Raw genomic sequence first — 17,311 nt, forward strand, 5'->3', positions numbered from 1 at the left:
GCTGCTCCCCAGTTCTCTCCAGCCACCACTCAGGAAGCCAGCCATATACCCTTCTCACAACCCTTTATGCTAAACATATGCTTACAGAATGACTTGAGATCTTTTATGTTGGAGAGTGAAATAATTTGGAGGCCTGTCAAAACCAGGACTTTAAAAATCATCCATTATATTTTAGCTTGTTGCAGCGTAAAAGATAAAGCACAGTTGCAAATCGCACGTAATACTGTTACCTATATAGAAATGTTATTTTATAGGAGCAAAAATCTCAGAAAGTAATGAAAAAGTTATGGTTCGTTCTAGAAAACTCACGAAGTTGGGTCAAATCCTGCACACCTTAATGAAAATAGTTGCTCAAGTAACAGCAAGGCTGGTTCAACCTTTTGCATTATCAGCGTATGATGGCTGTGCAGAGCTATCTAGTTTGCTTAGCTGATTGTGCTGGTTTTGGCTGGGGTGGAGTTAATTTTCTTCATAGCAGCTAGCATGGGGCTCTGTTTTGGATTTGTGCTGAAAACAGTGTTGATAACACAGGGATGTTCTGGTTACTGCTGAGCAGGGCTTACCCAGAGCCAAGGGCTGTTCTGCTTCTCCCCCACCCCACAGTGAGGAGTCTGGGGGGACACAAGGGGTTGGGGGGGGACACAGCTGGGACAGCTGACCCCAACTGACCCCAGGGATATCCTAGACCAAAGGACATTGTGCTCAGGAGATAAAAGCTGGGGGAAGAAGGAGGAAAGGGGGACATTTGGAGTGATGGTGTTTGTCTTCCCAAGTCACCATCAGGCGTGCTGGAGCCCTGCTGTCCTGGAGATGGCTGAACTCCTGCCTGCCCGTGGGAAGTGGTGGATGAATTCCTTGTTTTGCTTTGCTTCCTTGCACAGCTTTTGCTTTACCTATTAAACTACCTTTATCTCAGCCCACAAGTTTTTTTATTCTCCTCCCCATCCCACTGGGGTGGGGAGGGGGGCGGAGGAATGAGCGAGCGGCTGCGGGGCGCTTACTTGCCAGCTGGGGTTAAACCAGGACACTGATACTTCTTGAAAAGGATAAAAATTCCTTCTAGATTTGTTATCAGTGTAACGTCCACTAGTCATATAGTGTGTATTAGTGCTAAAGATAGATAAGTGGCTTAATAATTTAATGAGACTGATTAATAGAAACATGTCAACACATTTAACTGGGTAATTATTATCTTTGCATTACGTTTCTCACAATTAAACTAGCCAAATCTAAACATCCACAAGAATTACACACACCAAGAAAAAGATATTCTGGAGTTTGAACGTCACTGTTTTCCTTAATAATTGGATGTACCCAGCAGTTCAACTGCCCAGATCAGCAATGCATTTTGGCTAGCTCAAGGCCCCCTCATTGATCTTTTGCACGCATGGTAAATTAGTCAGTATGACAGCAGCTTGCAGCCCCCAATTCCTTTTAATGTTTTTTTTTTCTTATTGAATCAAGTGGCATAGGAACAATTGGATTGTCCTCACAGTTTCTTTTCCTGTTTTTCCCTCCCTTTCTTGAACACTGGTTTAATTCCCCTGGTGACTTGCTTCTAAGAATAGCAAAGACCCTGTGGAACAGCAGGAACAGAGGCACCATAGGAATGCTTTAAACACAGCAAACACTGCAAAATCAAACATATGTGGGAAAACACACGTTTTGTTTTCTGCTAAGCACGGTTTTAAATCCACACAAGCATCCTTTTTTTTTTTTGATAGGCAGAAACACATCCCTTAAGGATGCCATTGCTTATTTTAGTCTCTGTTCATGTGAGCACTCTTTTGTGCTGCTGCTCATCCCTGAGCACCCTCCAATTCTGGGGACGTACTTGTGTGATGAGGTAATCAGGACTGCATTACGTATTTTGGATTATAAGAAACAACTGATTTATAGGGTGGCACTTGAGTATTTTCCACATTATTCTCCAGGATAGTCGATGCAGCTTCTGTTCTCCACCCATATCATCTTAATATAAAATTATGGGAGTTTTTAGGTCTCAAATACCTTTGGACCTGACTCATGTTTTTTAGATTATATTGATACGAAGTTCAAGCCTCTGCTTAGCAGCTTCTGTCAGACTACACAACACACCGGCAATAGAAGAGGCAAACTCTGTAACTGTCACCCATAGCCCTAACAAGGATTGTGAATTCGAGCATTCAGCCAGAGTATTTGATGATTTTCATTTATGGAGGCAGAGGCAGATGAAACTTAGGTTAGTAGGTTGGGCTGCCAACTGCCAGAGCTCAGAAGTAGGTACACTGACTACTCAGCCTCTAGGCATCAGCTCTGGCCAAGATTTGGAGTAGATGTCTGGAAACAAAAATCTCTTAATCACTTCACCAACAGTGATGATGGTGAATTAGCAGATCTTGCAAACCAGAGCCTAAGTGATATCTGAGTTTCATGTCCCTCTAGAAGAGCATCTTATTTGTCTCAAAATAAAAATAAAAAGTAGATATTCTCATATCAAATCAATAAAGACAGTGGAGAAGAAAGAAATTATAACAAAAAAATCTAATGATACTTGTTCTAAATGAAATCGTGTTGAAAAAATAGTCAAAAACACCTCCATGAACACAGATGAGCCTAGTTTCCAAAAAACAACAACAACAAAAACCCTGTCACTAATGTGAAGAGGAAAAAGGGAAAAATAAATGTAAGAAATTAAAAACAGGTGCCTGGAAGCACTGAGAAAAGGCACTGGCCTGTTGCTTTCAGTTACCCACATAACATAATTTTTGATATACTTTAAGAAAATAGTCCACTTGGGCTCAGGCTCTCTACTAGTTAGAAGCTAAGTTTCACTGCTTAACATATAGTCACAATAAGGAAAATAAACTATTGTTGTGATTATGGGATCTATATTGAAAAAGAAACCTTTCAAAACAGACATCCTCCTCTGTCCCAAAACAGGATCAAACACAACATAACTGTGATCATCCAACATACCCTGTCATCTGCTCACTCATCTAGAATCAATTTGCTCCAATTTTTCTTTATACAGTATGGAAAGCAAATCATACCACTCTACAGTGTTGCCAAAATTTATGAACATTTATTTATATAAATAAAACCAGTTCAATAATTCTGATCCCCAGCCTTGCCCTTTAATTTCTGGGATGAAGTTCTATTTTGGTGTGAACTCCTAGCCATGTCCAAGGAGTGAAACTAGCTCAGTTGTTAAAGGTCAGTACTCTGAAGATATTTCTCAAACCCACCTATAAATGGCAGCTTTTCAAACAGCATCTCCATGATCTTGGCCAAAGATTCAGGGGCAGGTGATGTCAACTATCATACCTCCGCTAACATCAATAAACTATGACAGTTTGCACTGGGTGAGGACTCCCCACAGGATCATGAATATTGGTTGCCCTGCACAGTGCTGTAATTATTTAGGTCATTAGAAAAGGGGTGTAGTATGCTGCCATGTCAGAACTGTGGCATTTTCACCTTATTTTACACTGACTTGGAACATCATGCCTGAAATATAGAATTGTGCTGCTAGACACTCAGGAGCAAATAGCTTTTTATTCCTTAAAGGTTTTGCCAGTGTGGCTATGGTACCAAGATCCTTCTAACATAAAGAGAGTTTACATCAGCTCTTGTGACAACAGCTCAACCTAGTTTGCTTAGTGAAATAATTACATACACACCTGGCAGACCTTATGCCAACATCGCTTGACTGTAAAAAATGACAGTCCTCTGACTGATGTAGTTAGGCTGAGAAAATTTGCATCGGCGATCTTACCTCCCTAAATCCCTGTGATTTGTACTATTTATTAAAGATAAAATGATAAAAAGAAAAAAGAAAGGGGAAAGGAGGGGAGGAGAAACGAGGAGCAGAGGAAAAACTTACAAAAATATTTTTCCAGCTGTCATAGAACTGCAACATTTGCAATTAAAGTAGCTCACAATTGGGCATCCTTTGCCCAGTGAAAGCTTCTTTTCATAGAAATTAGGATGTGGGTGAAAATGGGGGAATAGGGGATGTGATATGGGTGAGCAGGTGTGTGGATCTTAAGTCTGAAGTTTGGCTGAGGTGCACAAGTAGACTTGAAAGCATAACAGACCTGAAATGGCCATTATCAATGCATATAAACCTAGAGTAAAGCAAAATGAATACTTTTAGCAATATAGCACAAGAACTGATCAAAATAGGCTCATTGAACACTTACTTCAGAGAAAAGTGAACTTTTACCTGAATAAAGCCAATCTGAAAAATTTCACTGCTATAGCAGGCCTCTTATAAGAGGGACTCACCTCTTTTAAAATGATTCAACTGTCCCCTCAAAAATGAACATTAGAAGACAGGTGCTTTTTAAAATATATTTTACCAGTAGCAACTGTGAGAAAATATGCTCACTCCAACCAGGTGTATGAGATGCTTCTTAGTCTTTTGAACCCACAGGTTACCTGAAAACGCCAAGACTGATTTTCAAATATTTAATGACCTTTTGGGGGGGATGTAATCATCCGTCTTTTCAGTTCTTTTCCACCTCAGAGCTCTTCCACCTCCGCAAGGCTATGCCCACCCCAAGGTAGGTGGGTGTCTCCAGGGAGGGCAGCGAGGCTGGACCGGAGAAGAAGAAGCAGGGCTGCCAGGCACACTCCCAGGAGCTCCCTGAGCCCAAGGGGCACTTGCTGTTATCTCCGTCTCTGCGAGCGCCAGGCATTTGCTCATTCCACCACTGACCGCCTCTAAGTGTTTAAACCCCAACTGGAGCAGCTAGCGTACAAGCGTTGAAACCGTATCTAGAACGGCTCTGTTGAGAGCCACCAAAAACTCAGCGAAGGTGACAGCTGAGGCAGAAGTTTATTGAAAAAATAAACTGCGAGTGTGGAGCATTAGACATGAAACCAGTCACTGTAGGTAGAAGAACTCTTCTGATTATACCCTGTAATTTCTTTCTTTCCATTTTATATTGACTGAATCAAAATCGGTGGAGACTAATTACAGTTATTACATGATTTGCAATTAGCCCTGTTCATCTACAATGGATCATAAACTCCTTTATTCTCTTGTTCTCCGATATGCATATCTTTGCTAAAGTAGTGTAGTAGTTCAACAGGAAGTAACCTTAGTGAGACAATAGGAAAATTTTATTTTGCTTTTATTAATTTTGTTTCTGTTGATATACTACTTAATGTTTCTTCCCAAATAATAGGTTTATTGCTCCAGCACATCTAAAAGCTTCAAAGTACTCATTTCTATATTAGCAGGTCTCCCTTCAGAGGTGTAAGAAAAGACGTTGTAGGACCTGAGGAAGAGAATGCTAGTTAACGTTTTGCCAGTAGATGTCTCTGCTAAACACACCGGAGGGAACAGGAGTTTGAAACTTCAGCAAACTGCAAGTGGCAGTTTGCATCCTTCAGCTGAAGAGCAGGGGGAGAACCAACTAGGTCACTGGCAATTGCTGAAGACTGTTCTTACATAGCCACAATAAAAATGGGGTTTGCTTAAAAACTCGGTGACTCCCAAGTTAATTAAATATTAATTTTGTCTCCTGATATTATCTCGCTGAGTAAGAAGAATTCACGAAAGGCTAAGCTTATGTATTAATATTCTTGACAGAAGTTATGAATGTAGTCTTGGGGGAAAAAACATTTTTATCATTTAAATTCTAGCTTTTATGAAAACAAGCAGTCCATTCCTACTTCCAACAGAACTTTCTTTACTTAATATTTCTTTTCAGACTAAAAAATCAGTATGTGGAAGAATAAATTTTAGTTTTAGGCTGAAATAGTGCAGTACATGGTAGAATAATTATGCCCCAATGGATAACGTTCAGAGGTTCTTACATTTTCTTAACATCTATATGTTATTTGGCAATGGTCTTATTTGCAAAAGCACAGCTTCTAAGCAAAGAAACTAATATTAGTTTCTCATAATTAGCACTTGCCGTTAACATACAGCGTGATTTTCTGATTAATAATGAAAAAAAGATCTCAAAAGGCGCAGATCAGCTGGAAAAGCATCTGCTTAAAATACACACACATAATTAGAAGAGAACGTCAAACAGACTTGATTACATATTTCATGGGTATGTGTCAAAGAGTGTAAAGCATTTGACTTAACCCCAGGGTGACTTCAAGAGGATTTACTCTATCTAGTGTTTGTGATTAGTACCACATAATCTGGATCTGCTGAACAAGTAGAGTTTCACACAATATGCAAATTTCCTTTCGCTTTAATTTAGCCCCTTTGGATTTAGCATAAAATCTCTGTGTTGCATGAAGGGCTGAAACAGCTGGATCCAGTTAGCTAGGAAATTAAAAATGTAATAAATGAAATAAGGTAATCCTTGCTATGGTAGCCAGCACGCACTAGAATGGGACCCTGAGATCTGCTGAGGGATGGCTGAAGTGCACATCCCTAATGCCAGCCAGACCTTCTCCCGCAAATGCCAAAACACTGATCCCTTGTCTAATCACAGCATGCTCTAGTTTTTCGTATAACTAAATTTATTTCACCGCCCTGTCAAGGTTCATCTTCCAGGTGCATGTCGGTAAGAAAACTGTTCACGTATCAGTCAAGGAAATTAGTATCTACAAGGTAACATTTTATTTCCTTTTTACTATATCAAGATATGGCAAAAATTAATTAGCAATATGTTATATTGTTTAAAATGTAATGGAATTAATTTATGTGTAATTTTATCCTCCATTTCCCTTTCAGTTTTGTTTTTTAGCGAAAAGTATACAGAGACAATTCTTGAGTATTTCTTATACAGGTTTTACGAATACAACCGAACAAGATTTTTATTTTTTTTCCCATTTTAAAAGGGTATTCCAAGAACAACAAGGACCCTAATCTGATCAATCAATTTAAGCATCAGAAAGTCTTTGGAAGGTCTGCACCCAAGTCTAAAAGCCCTCACTTCTGTTCTGCTTTGAAAAATATGGTCCCACAGGAATTTATATCTATCTCTTAGCAACGATAATGACAACTTTGTGGTGAAAATGACAATTCCTTCAGATCCTAACTATATCTGACACAGAAAATGATCTAGGGAGAAGGGTATTACAGGCAGAAAGTAATTCTTGAAGACATCCTTTGGCCGTGTGTAGGCAATGCTGGATTGGTGTAGGAACCAGGGGATCAGAGTTTCATTACTCTTGACTGCTGTTAATATTCCTATGGCCTTTATTGAGGAGTTGGGTCTTACACCCATTCTCTCTTGACATAGGCTACAACAATTTCTCCCGCTTTATTTATTGAAAGTGATGGATTTCACAATGCTACCTCAGGCAGAACTGGGAAGAGATTCTGTATCTACAGTAAAAAAGGTAGGCCACATCCATTAATTCAAACTTGACTTCCAAATACATCGTATGTGCCTGGCTGTACTTCCAGACAGTTGCACAAGACTGCCTCACCTACTTGCTCATTTTGTAATACTGATTCTTTAATTGTTTTCATTTCACCTACAGCCATTAGCAAATGTGTGCTCTGTTGAGCATGTCTTTCCTAATAAATTAACCACAGTCCCAACAACGGCTTCTTTTGATGCAAAAGAACCAACTGAGCTTTCTTTCCTCCTAATCCGCTTTAACCAGTCATTTGAAAATGAAAACGATCACAGACTTCTGAAGTCAGCTGTACATACCCACTCTTTATGTAAGACATCTTTTTGACTGTTTTACCATAACAGGGACGTTCTCACCCTGGAGACAGAAAGTTTTTTGCCTTTGCAGGATAGTTTGTCTGCTGTCAGACTGTGAACCTTTCCCTCTCAGAGAAAGCAACATCTACCTGAATAAGCTTGGATTTGAAGCACGAAATATACGTTGCAAATCAGAAATCACTCACAGAATAATAGACAGATAAGGGTTTCACAAATAGAAAACCTCATGCTGAGCCTTCATACTCCTCAGGCTTCTTCCAGTGCATTCCCTGTTCTGCTTTACTGGTTTATTTCAACCATGAGAAATGTAGAACCTGCCCTTCCCAACACAAGCCACAGATGTAAGGGAAGGTAAAAAACCCAAACCACTATTTCCACCTCAACTAATCTGACAGTTCAGCTTTCTAGTCCCAATGGGATCATTAGCAGGAAAGTTATGTAAAAGTGAAGAAATGTCCTATACCACACTAAGCTAATCATCTAACCTCCCTTAACAGACAATGACAAGAACTGGTATTACTGGCTGTAACTCCTCTCATTCTAAATTTCCAAAAGAGGTCAGAGGGATCGAGCTGGTGAAGTACTGTCTGTTCCACTGATTGCAGTGGGAATCTAAACGGTCACCTCAAATGTAGGTGCTGACAGCAACATAAGATAAATCCCACCCAGAGATTAAATACAGATCTGGAAACACATTTAGTTACCTAACTCCCTGCTCCCCTCAAGATTATCTATAGGATTTAGTAAAAGTCAAGTAAATTTTGTGGCCGAGGAAAGGAACTCAAGTCTCCCAAGTCCTCATCTAGCTCTCCCGCCATTACATTAGCCTTCTTTTCATGGCCCCATTGACTTCAATGGAAGCATTCATAAGAGTGCCCACACATATGAGGTCCTCACAGTGAAACACAAACTCTGAAAATGAACCTGAAAATGAACAAGTGCAGGTCAATACTGTGTAAAGGTTCTGCTTCATCAGTAGGTCAGGGCTTAGTTTCACAGCAACCATCTGATGTAAGGCAGAAAACCCACCTTTCTTGTATTATCCCATGCGCAGTAAGGTCCACAGAATTGCAAGAAATTTACACTGTATAGTTGGTGTTCACATTAGTAAAACCTCATTCAATGGATGATCTGAATAGGAATGAGGCTCCACAGTTTAAGTCAGGGATAAATGGGATTCACATGCAATGTAATAAAAACCATACTGATTGCTTAATCATTTGCTGTAGTACTATTAAAAAATCCTCAATCTCTTTGGTTAGGAACACAATGGTTTATTTTGAACTAAATAAATAGAGTAGATATAGAAATAGATTAATCACTGCAGTTTATTAAATGTTCTCCCATCTTGCTTTCCTGGTTGTATACTATTGTATACCTCTCCTGATTTCAGTGATAGAGCAGTGAGAGAGCAGGCCCAGGATTTTATCATTCTTGTTAGATCACCACCCACTATCTTGAAGAAACTGAACAACTAACATGGACAAACTCTGCTCTTATCAGCTCATTAACAACTCTGATTTATAGCTACCCCAGCTCAATGGGGACATCCACATTCTTATGTTACCAACCAGGGTTGGGAAAAAAAAAGATTAGCAGAGACAGAAAACAGACAAGAATGTGCAACTAATGACCATACTCCTGTCTTAAATCCTGTATTTGGGAACGACCGGTGTAGGAGTGCAGTTTGCCGCTCCTCAGGATCCAGAAAAATAGTTCTTTTAATTCACTGGCTCTTTTGGCATTTCTGGGGGCTTTAGTAAAGTCAACACTGTGACCCACAACACAATATAACTGAGGATACTAACATGTCCAGCAGCTGCCATATTCCCCGTGCAAATGCTGTTCTTCCTATTTCTTCCCCATGTCTGTTTGGTTTTGGTTTGTGTTTTTTTTTCTCTAATGATTTAACCAACAGTTAGATGAAGGTGTACAAATCATACAAAAAGCAAAGTGCATACCGTGGTCTTAATTATTGCAGGTTCCAGTAACTTCAGAAGTAATTCCTGATCTACGATATGGAAGTGTAACTAGTAGGACACCCAATACTCTTCTTCATCTAGGGATTAAACTAGACACATAAGAAGGATGGAAGAGGAAAGACAGGCACAGGCCACGCTAACCAGCATACAAGAGACTCTTCTGCTCCCAACAGGGCAGGGTTAAGGCTTCCTTGGTGAGAAGAATGAGATCAGCGACTCCCACATCCTTTCACGTGGAAACACATAAGGCCCACCAAACCAAATCTGCCTGAAGTTTCTCCTTGTAGCCTTTAATATTTGGGACCTGCAATGTACACAGCCCTGCCAAAGGAGAAGTTCTCGGTAGCTGCAGACCTCAAGAGCTCAGTTATCACCGAGTGACGAGTGAGAAGCCTGCCAGTGTTGGACACTGACGCTCCCTGCCATTTCTTGCCTCGGCAAGCCACAGCCAATGCAAGAGCACCTGTGGGGATCCCCCAGTTATTAGCTGCCCCAGAATCCTCTTCCCAGAAGTCTTCCAAGCATGAAAAGACTCTGCTGCAAATCTGTCCCCGGTAATATCGCTGGATGCCATCAAATGCCTTCACCGCAGAAGTCTTGTTAACTCTTTTGTCTGAACACAGAACAATTATCTCTTGCCAAGAGTATATTTTCTGTCAGCTGTGCTGCACTTTTTCTTCATCAGCTCAGCTTATAATAAAGACACTTTCCCCTTCTTTTAGTTCCCAAGAAGCATATTTTTCTCTCCAGCTGTATTATGCAAAAACACCCAAGACATTTATGTGCAGTACTGCCTCTTCCTGTGTTATCTCTACAGGTCTGAGGAATGACTCTGACATTTTTGGTTCTTTCCTAGGTCTCTTCACAGATTAGGCAGTTTGTGAATGCAATCCACATCAATATTAGCAAATGCATACTAAAAAAACCCAAAACATAAAAGCAGTTTTTATTTCCAGAAAGAAACCTTATATACAGATTAAACTCTGCAAAGGCAGCCTTGGCAGGATTTCTTCTGGCAACTCACTTTTTTAAAGCTTCTCAAATCATGCTCTAGCTGTTCTGCTCTGCTTTCAAGGGTACAGATGATGTCTAGTTTACATTAGTCAAGTCACAAAAGAAAGCTAGGAAAACCTGGACTGATGTAACATGCTAGCAGCAAGAACTGTTAGCAGTAAATAACTAACTTAATTTCTAGTTTGTTGTCTAAACCAAGTTCATTTTGGGACAGAAATTTAAAAACAGTCACCTCACTACCCATGAAAGGAGAGGAGAGATTTTTGTCTTTTGACATACTAGTAGTGTCATTATCTGGGAATCAGAATACCTTTGGATTTTAAGCTCTTATGCACTCCCTTCACATTTCAAAGTCAAACTTTTCTTTCTGATGCCAGAATTTAAAATGCCTTCTTTTTAGTGTATCCATATTTTCCTATTTAGAGTGTGGATGGAGCATCTTCTCCCTACTGTCAACTCATCAAACATTTTTTCTCGGGGTAAAAAAAAAAAAAATAAAAAAATCCAACAACCCATAACTCTCTCTCAAGTACAGTTAGAGAAGGTGTTAATTATGAGCAGTGAAGTGAGGTTGTTAGTACAAATTGCCCAGGTTTCTTTTACATTAAAGTTCATCTTGTGGCAAATAGTTGGCATAGAGAAAGCAAAAATTTCATCAGTGATTCATTCTCTCTCTTAAACCAAGGGAAGGATTTCCCCCTAAAATGAAGAATTTCATAAATGCCAGCCAAAATGGAACATCCACTTCTGGCACACCTATATATCATAAGCCAGAACACACGTATTAATGCCATCTTCAATCTTATAACTTTTAAAAGGAAAACTCCAAATGCATTAAAATTATGAATGAAAGCAGCACCAAGGATGAACGCAGTAAAATTCACAAGCATCACACCCATGGTCCAAGTTTAGGTGACATACACAGCTAATGGGAGGATGAAGTCACAAATTCCACACAGGAGAAGAAATCCCAGTAATCCCTGCCCATCTGACTGAGGAGAAAATACTTTTCTGGCCCTAAACTGGATGACTTGCATAACCCTAAGTGTTTAAACACAACACACATGAGAATCTATGCAGTACCACTAAACACAGGCTGCCCAACATCCCGTCACTGGCTGCAACCAGTCCTTGATCTACCAGAGGATGATAAAAATTATTACAGGGCAAAACACAACTCAAAAGTCCCCAAGACCAAGTTAAAAAATCAAAATTAGCCTCACCATTTAGCATCCTGCACTATATTTTGCTTTGGCTGTTATGTGGTATAATTGCCTTTATGGAAGCCAACACAACCTTAACTCTCCAACAACCAATGAAGCATCCAGTGCATTTAAAAACAACTTTCAATTCATCATCCTTAGGAGACTTAGATTGCATTTTAAAATTTCTTCCAATATATATATTTTCTTGTGAAGAGAATGAATGTTTCCTGAAAAGACATTATAATTAAAGTGCTCCTTGTAACATAATTGCAAATTATGTACCTTAGTTTCATTTGTAAAACTGATGAAAATTTACTAATAAAAAACACATACCAGCTAAGGTTAAATTTAAAAATCATATAGATGCAAGACCTCTGAAAATGGCTAAATATGCACACACATCATGATGTAACTCTGGCACGAAATATGCCTTGTTGTTAAATGGAAGTTGAGACAGGTCAAGGATTTAAGTCAGACGATATCAGACTCAAAAACAGATCTCTATTTTTCACACCACTGCCTAATGCTGAAACTTTGATTTACCTTCTATTAGTTATCTCCCTCCCCATCTTCAGTAATTACACTGGTACAATCCAGCTACAATGCATCCCACAAGAACTTCAGCAGTGCTTTTATTACACAGAAGGACACGATTAATAACAACTATACTTTTTTTTTTTTATTTTGCTTGTTTCTACTCCAGGCTATTTCCAACCCAGAATGAGAATCTTTGTGCTGGGGGAGTGCAAAGCAAATACTCCAGGAGCTACAGCAAAGGGAGATGCAGAAGTGGTTCATATCTGACAGTGCATTTTGCCACTGAAAACTCTGACCGTTGAAGTGGAAAAAATATGCATAAAGTGGTTTAAAACAAATCTGCAGTCCTTCTGGATTATGAAGTGTTTCTACAGCATGCAACACTTTTTTTGTACACACACAAATGCCAATAATCTCTGTTCAAAAGGAACAGTGGACCTTTGACAGAAATTAAATAACCTGCAAAACTCCAACGTTCTCAATGATGTGCAGGGGAGAAAAGGACGGTGAGAGGAAAATGGCAATTGCAAAGCACTGAATCTCTTGGTGCATCGGTCCTGCCAGGCACAGATATATTCAACGGCTGTACAAACTGAGGAGCTAAACGTTTGGTAAGGTAAACTGCTCCGGACAGCAGGTATGGCTTTGTAGGCTGCGGTGCTACACCGCAGGCATCCAGGTAGCCTTGATCTCACAGCCAATGCAGAAGAGCGAACAGAGATGTGACGGGGCTGAGGAAGCTGGAGAACTGCAGTCACCCTTCACATCAGCTTCAAAGAGTGGGCACACAAAATGCGTGGTGATTTTTTTTTTATTTCTCTTCCATAGGATTAAATTCTAATTAAAAAACCCACACCAGATGGAAATTTTTGTATTTACATGCACACACACGTAAGCATAATCACTAAGTTTTAGCATGAAGGGAGATGTTGAAAGTTCCTACTCATCTGGAACACAAGCTTAATTCATCTCGGGTCACGGATAATGGTGTAGGACTAGCCTGACTTTGCGGAAAATTCTTGGATCATGTGGTGATTAAAATCCTTTACAGAATTTAATTTCCTCTTCCACTGTGGATTCCTGTAAGTTACGCTCATCTCTTGTAGATGTAAAGAGGCAGTGCTGGCACTTCTGCTTTTCAGGATGGCACTCCAGAATTTGACTAGAGACCACCAAAGTACCTAGGCTATACCAGCAGTGCAGAAGCTTTAAAATTCAAATATTTGTCAAAACCATTTTTAATTTATTTTTTCGAATTTCTCCTCATTGTAGGTTTCTTCTTGTTTACTCTTTCAGCCTATATTTTTCTCATCTTTCTTTATCTTTCTACATTTTGGCACTGTGGAAAAAATACATTTTTAAATTGAAAATAGAAATATTCCTAACTTTTTATTTTTTATTTTTTACAAAAGGATTAGAAGTGTGAAAATTTGAAGCCACATTCACATTTTTGGCATTCTTGGCACCTGAAAGGTCTCAACATACTATTTATTCATACCTCTATTCTACCCTTTCATCCACTGATATCCACTTTATTCAGGTTCAGGGCTAAGTATTCCCCTCAGTCTAGTATCAAGAGATTTTTCAATTGTTTAGTGAAATAGGTACCAATAGGAGGTTTAGATGGATGAGAAATGCAGCGGAGGAGATGCTATCATCAACTCTCCCGTTATGGCAGGCAATGCTCCTACACGTTAAACCAAAGCAGTCAGCCCTCTTTACAAGGGAATGCGTTTGTTTAAGATTGCACATTTTTCAGAAGCATTTTATACTACAGGAACGTATACTAAAGGCTGGTTTCTGATCCCTGGTCTCCACGCAGAGCATCACAAAGCAAAGCATCCTCACTTGTTGGGGCTCAGTCAGACTCCTGCTGAAGTGGATGAAAACTCTGCTATTGATTTCCACATGCGCAAGACCTCAAGCATCTAACAGAATACTCCTCGCAAAAGTCTTCCATTGCGACGAAGAAGCAGCTAGAATCCATCAGATAAATCCTGACAATAAACCTCCACAGACACTAGTTGAAATTATACCAGCCTTAAAAAAGCATAGTTAGTGTCTCTATGGACTCAGGCCTCTTTTACATCATGATGCACTTTATGCCTTTATATAGGAAATCAAAGAGCGTACCGGAGAAGGGAGGTGCAGACATTGCACATTAACTGTGCGCATACCTGAGCATGAAACGCATATTTCGGGAACATATTTTGTTAACCTGGCACACTCCACATGTGGAAGCGTGCCATGGTGCAAGCCTCCTGCACAGCCAGTGGTGCAAGCTTCCCTGGCCAGGTGACATCTCCTGCCCCTTCCAGGAGAATCCCGGTCCCACGGCAGCGATCACGGAGAGGTTGTGCATTTGGGGTGCTGAGCCAAACAAGCAGAGGGCTAACCTGGAGTCGACAAGGCATATGAGTGTCACCCTTCACATAGAGCTTCTGGCTTGAAGATCAGCTCTAAGTTTTATTTGGGACTTCAGCATTTTTGTGTGTGTATTTGCGGAGAACGGTCTGGATACTTTTTTTTTTCCCCTAACCAGGCTGGAATAATTCAATACATAAGACCTGAATAAACCAGTGACAGTGAAGTCTGATCTTCACACTGATGAACATGGATAGTAAATCTAGAAAGGAAAATTAAGCTACAGCTATAGAAAATATGATCAGGCTTGTGCCCCGAGTATAAAATCTGGAACTTCACTCTTCAGTATTAGAGTTATGTTAACTGACCTGTGAGTTTTTCCAGAACTTCAAATCCATGTTTCAGAGCAATGATATCAAGAAAAGAGACTGTGCCATCTTCAAACCTAAAGAATGGAATAAATGAGCACAGTAAACAAATCATGCAGCTACAGTACAGACTTTAAATCTATTTTGAGTTATTGCTTTATATTCAGGGAATCTAACTTGCAGAGTGGGAACTCTTCCCTTAGGGATTCATCTTTCAGTCTTGTGGTGTCCTGTAAGGCAAAAACATATTCTTCAAAGCTATAGAGGTTCATGTGAACAGTTGCTTGCACACAGAAAGTTGTATTTTCCCCTGCGTGGGCTACTTGTGGGTTTTGGATTTTTAAAGCGATGGGTAACAGCTATGTCTTACGGGCTAATGTCACAAGGTCCTAAATGACCTTCTGACAATGTTGGGAATAGGTGAGGAGACAGGTAGAGACTTTCTGTTTGCCCCCCGCCCCAACATGATTACATCTAACACAGTTGAGTTAGAAGGCAAGAAGAGACCTTCCTTATCTGGAGCAAAGAGGAAGATCACTAACAAATCTCCCTCCACGTGCTCCTCCTGGAAATTAAAAATAACTGACCTATAACATGAGCACTATACAAAGGTGGGGGAAAAGGCGCATCTCCTACCAACATCTTTTAAAGGAGACACCAAATGGAAACAAAAATGCCAGATTTGATGAACTACTACAGTCACTCGCACAGTTCAGAAGGAGAAGGTGCAGCTCCAAGGTGGGGATGTCTTCAGGGAATGGTGCCCAAGAGAATTTTGAGGGGGCAGAAGGGACAGCATATCAAGCATCAAAATATGCTTTATTTAGGCTTTGTGTGCATGGCAGCCCACAAGAAGTTTTAAGGAGTGATCGTTCAGCTTGCTTCACCACAAAGGGGAACGCGGAATAATGCTGACAACTGATGAAATCAAAACTGTACAGAACTCACTAACGTGTAAGGCTGAACCTGGGCTCACAGCAAGTCTCTAAGAAGGTGGGAGCTATTTCCAAAACTGTAACAGTTAATGCTGGAAATGAACCCACCAGCAACAACCCCAAATCTCATGGTTCAAGTTTAAAATTAAATTCTGACCATGAGGATGAGACCTTCCTGGGGACCTGGTGTTCCTTGAATGTTTCTCAGAAAGGTCTGATGATGCCCACATTGAAAAGTGAGATAAGAACAGCTTAATAATGAAAGTAAAATTAAAATATAACAACAATAAAATATAATACTAATAATACTAATGAAAATGAATATAACAAAGAGAGAGAAATAAACCCCAAGAAAAAAAACAAGTGATGCACAATGCAATTGCTCACCACCTGCTGACTGATGCCTGAACAGTGATCCACCGCTCCCAGCCAACTCCCCCTGGCCTAAATCCTGAGCATGACGTCTGATGATACGGAATATCCCTTTGGGTAGTTCGGGTCAGCTATCCTGGCCATGCTCCCTCCCAGCTTCTTGTGCACCTGCTTGCTGGCAGAGCACGAGAAAATGAAAATCCCTTAACTTGGGATGAGCGCTACTTAGCAACAACTAAAATATCAGTGTGTTATCAACATTATACTCCCACTAAACCCAAAAAACACTGTACCAGCTACTAAGAAGAAAATTAATTCTACCCCAGCCAAAACCAGGACACTGGACAACATGGAGCACAATAGAAGCACTCTCGGGCAAGAGGATTTCACATCCACACATAATAGACAAGAAAACAGGGCATTACTTTTTTTTTGCTGGATGTATATAATTTTTCATAATGCATGTAAAAAGCTTTTGGTGCCACAATTAAGTATGTATTATGAAAAGGCTCAAAGGTTAAAAATGTCAGACTTCAAATGCTTTTTCTTTAATAAAATAAACCTCAATAGAATAGCATAATAGCTCTCACTTCTACAGTGATTTTTCTTACTTATATTCTATTTAATTTTTCTATAGTTATCAAATAATTTAAACACTGCAAGTGACACTGTCAGGTGAAGGACAGATAAAGCTTCCAAAAAATATTTGGTAAAGTTCCACTCAAAAGAATAATGCAAGAGTATTGTGTATATGGTAATATGTTCAGCTGGGATGAAAGACGACAGATAGAGGCAGCAAATAAATATAAACCAAGTGGCAAGAGAAAAGTGGTGGTCTGCTACAAGGATGAATGGCCCAAAAGAGACCACTCATGCTCACATATTTCAACACAACATAGG

At 39.8% G+C, this 17,311-nt stretch overlaps 1 protein-coding gene across 2 annotated transcripts in view; it reads right to left on the bottom strand.

Annotated features, from left to right (window-relative positions):
* Positions 1 to 17,311, bottom strand: part of MOCOS (molybdenum cofactor sulfurase) — a 225,253-nt gene that overhangs the window by 83,649 nt on the left and 124,293 nt on the right. For both annotated transcript variants that reach the window (XM_069778726.1, XM_069778727.1), the window contains one exon: positions 15,105 to 15,181. In XM_069778726.1, coding sequence (XP_069634827.1) covers positions 15,105 to 15,181 — 77 coding nt within the window. The remainder of the gene's footprint in view (positions 1 to 15,104; positions 15,182 to 17,311) is intronic.

This window comes from Haliaeetus albicilla, chromosome 3 (assembly GCF_947461875.1).
Source record: "Haliaeetus albicilla chromosome 3, bHalAlb1.1, whole genome shotgun sequence".
In the NCBI taxonomy this organism is placed as follows: Eukaryota; Metazoa; Chordata; class Aves; order Accipitriformes; family Accipitridae; genus Haliaeetus; species Haliaeetus albicilla.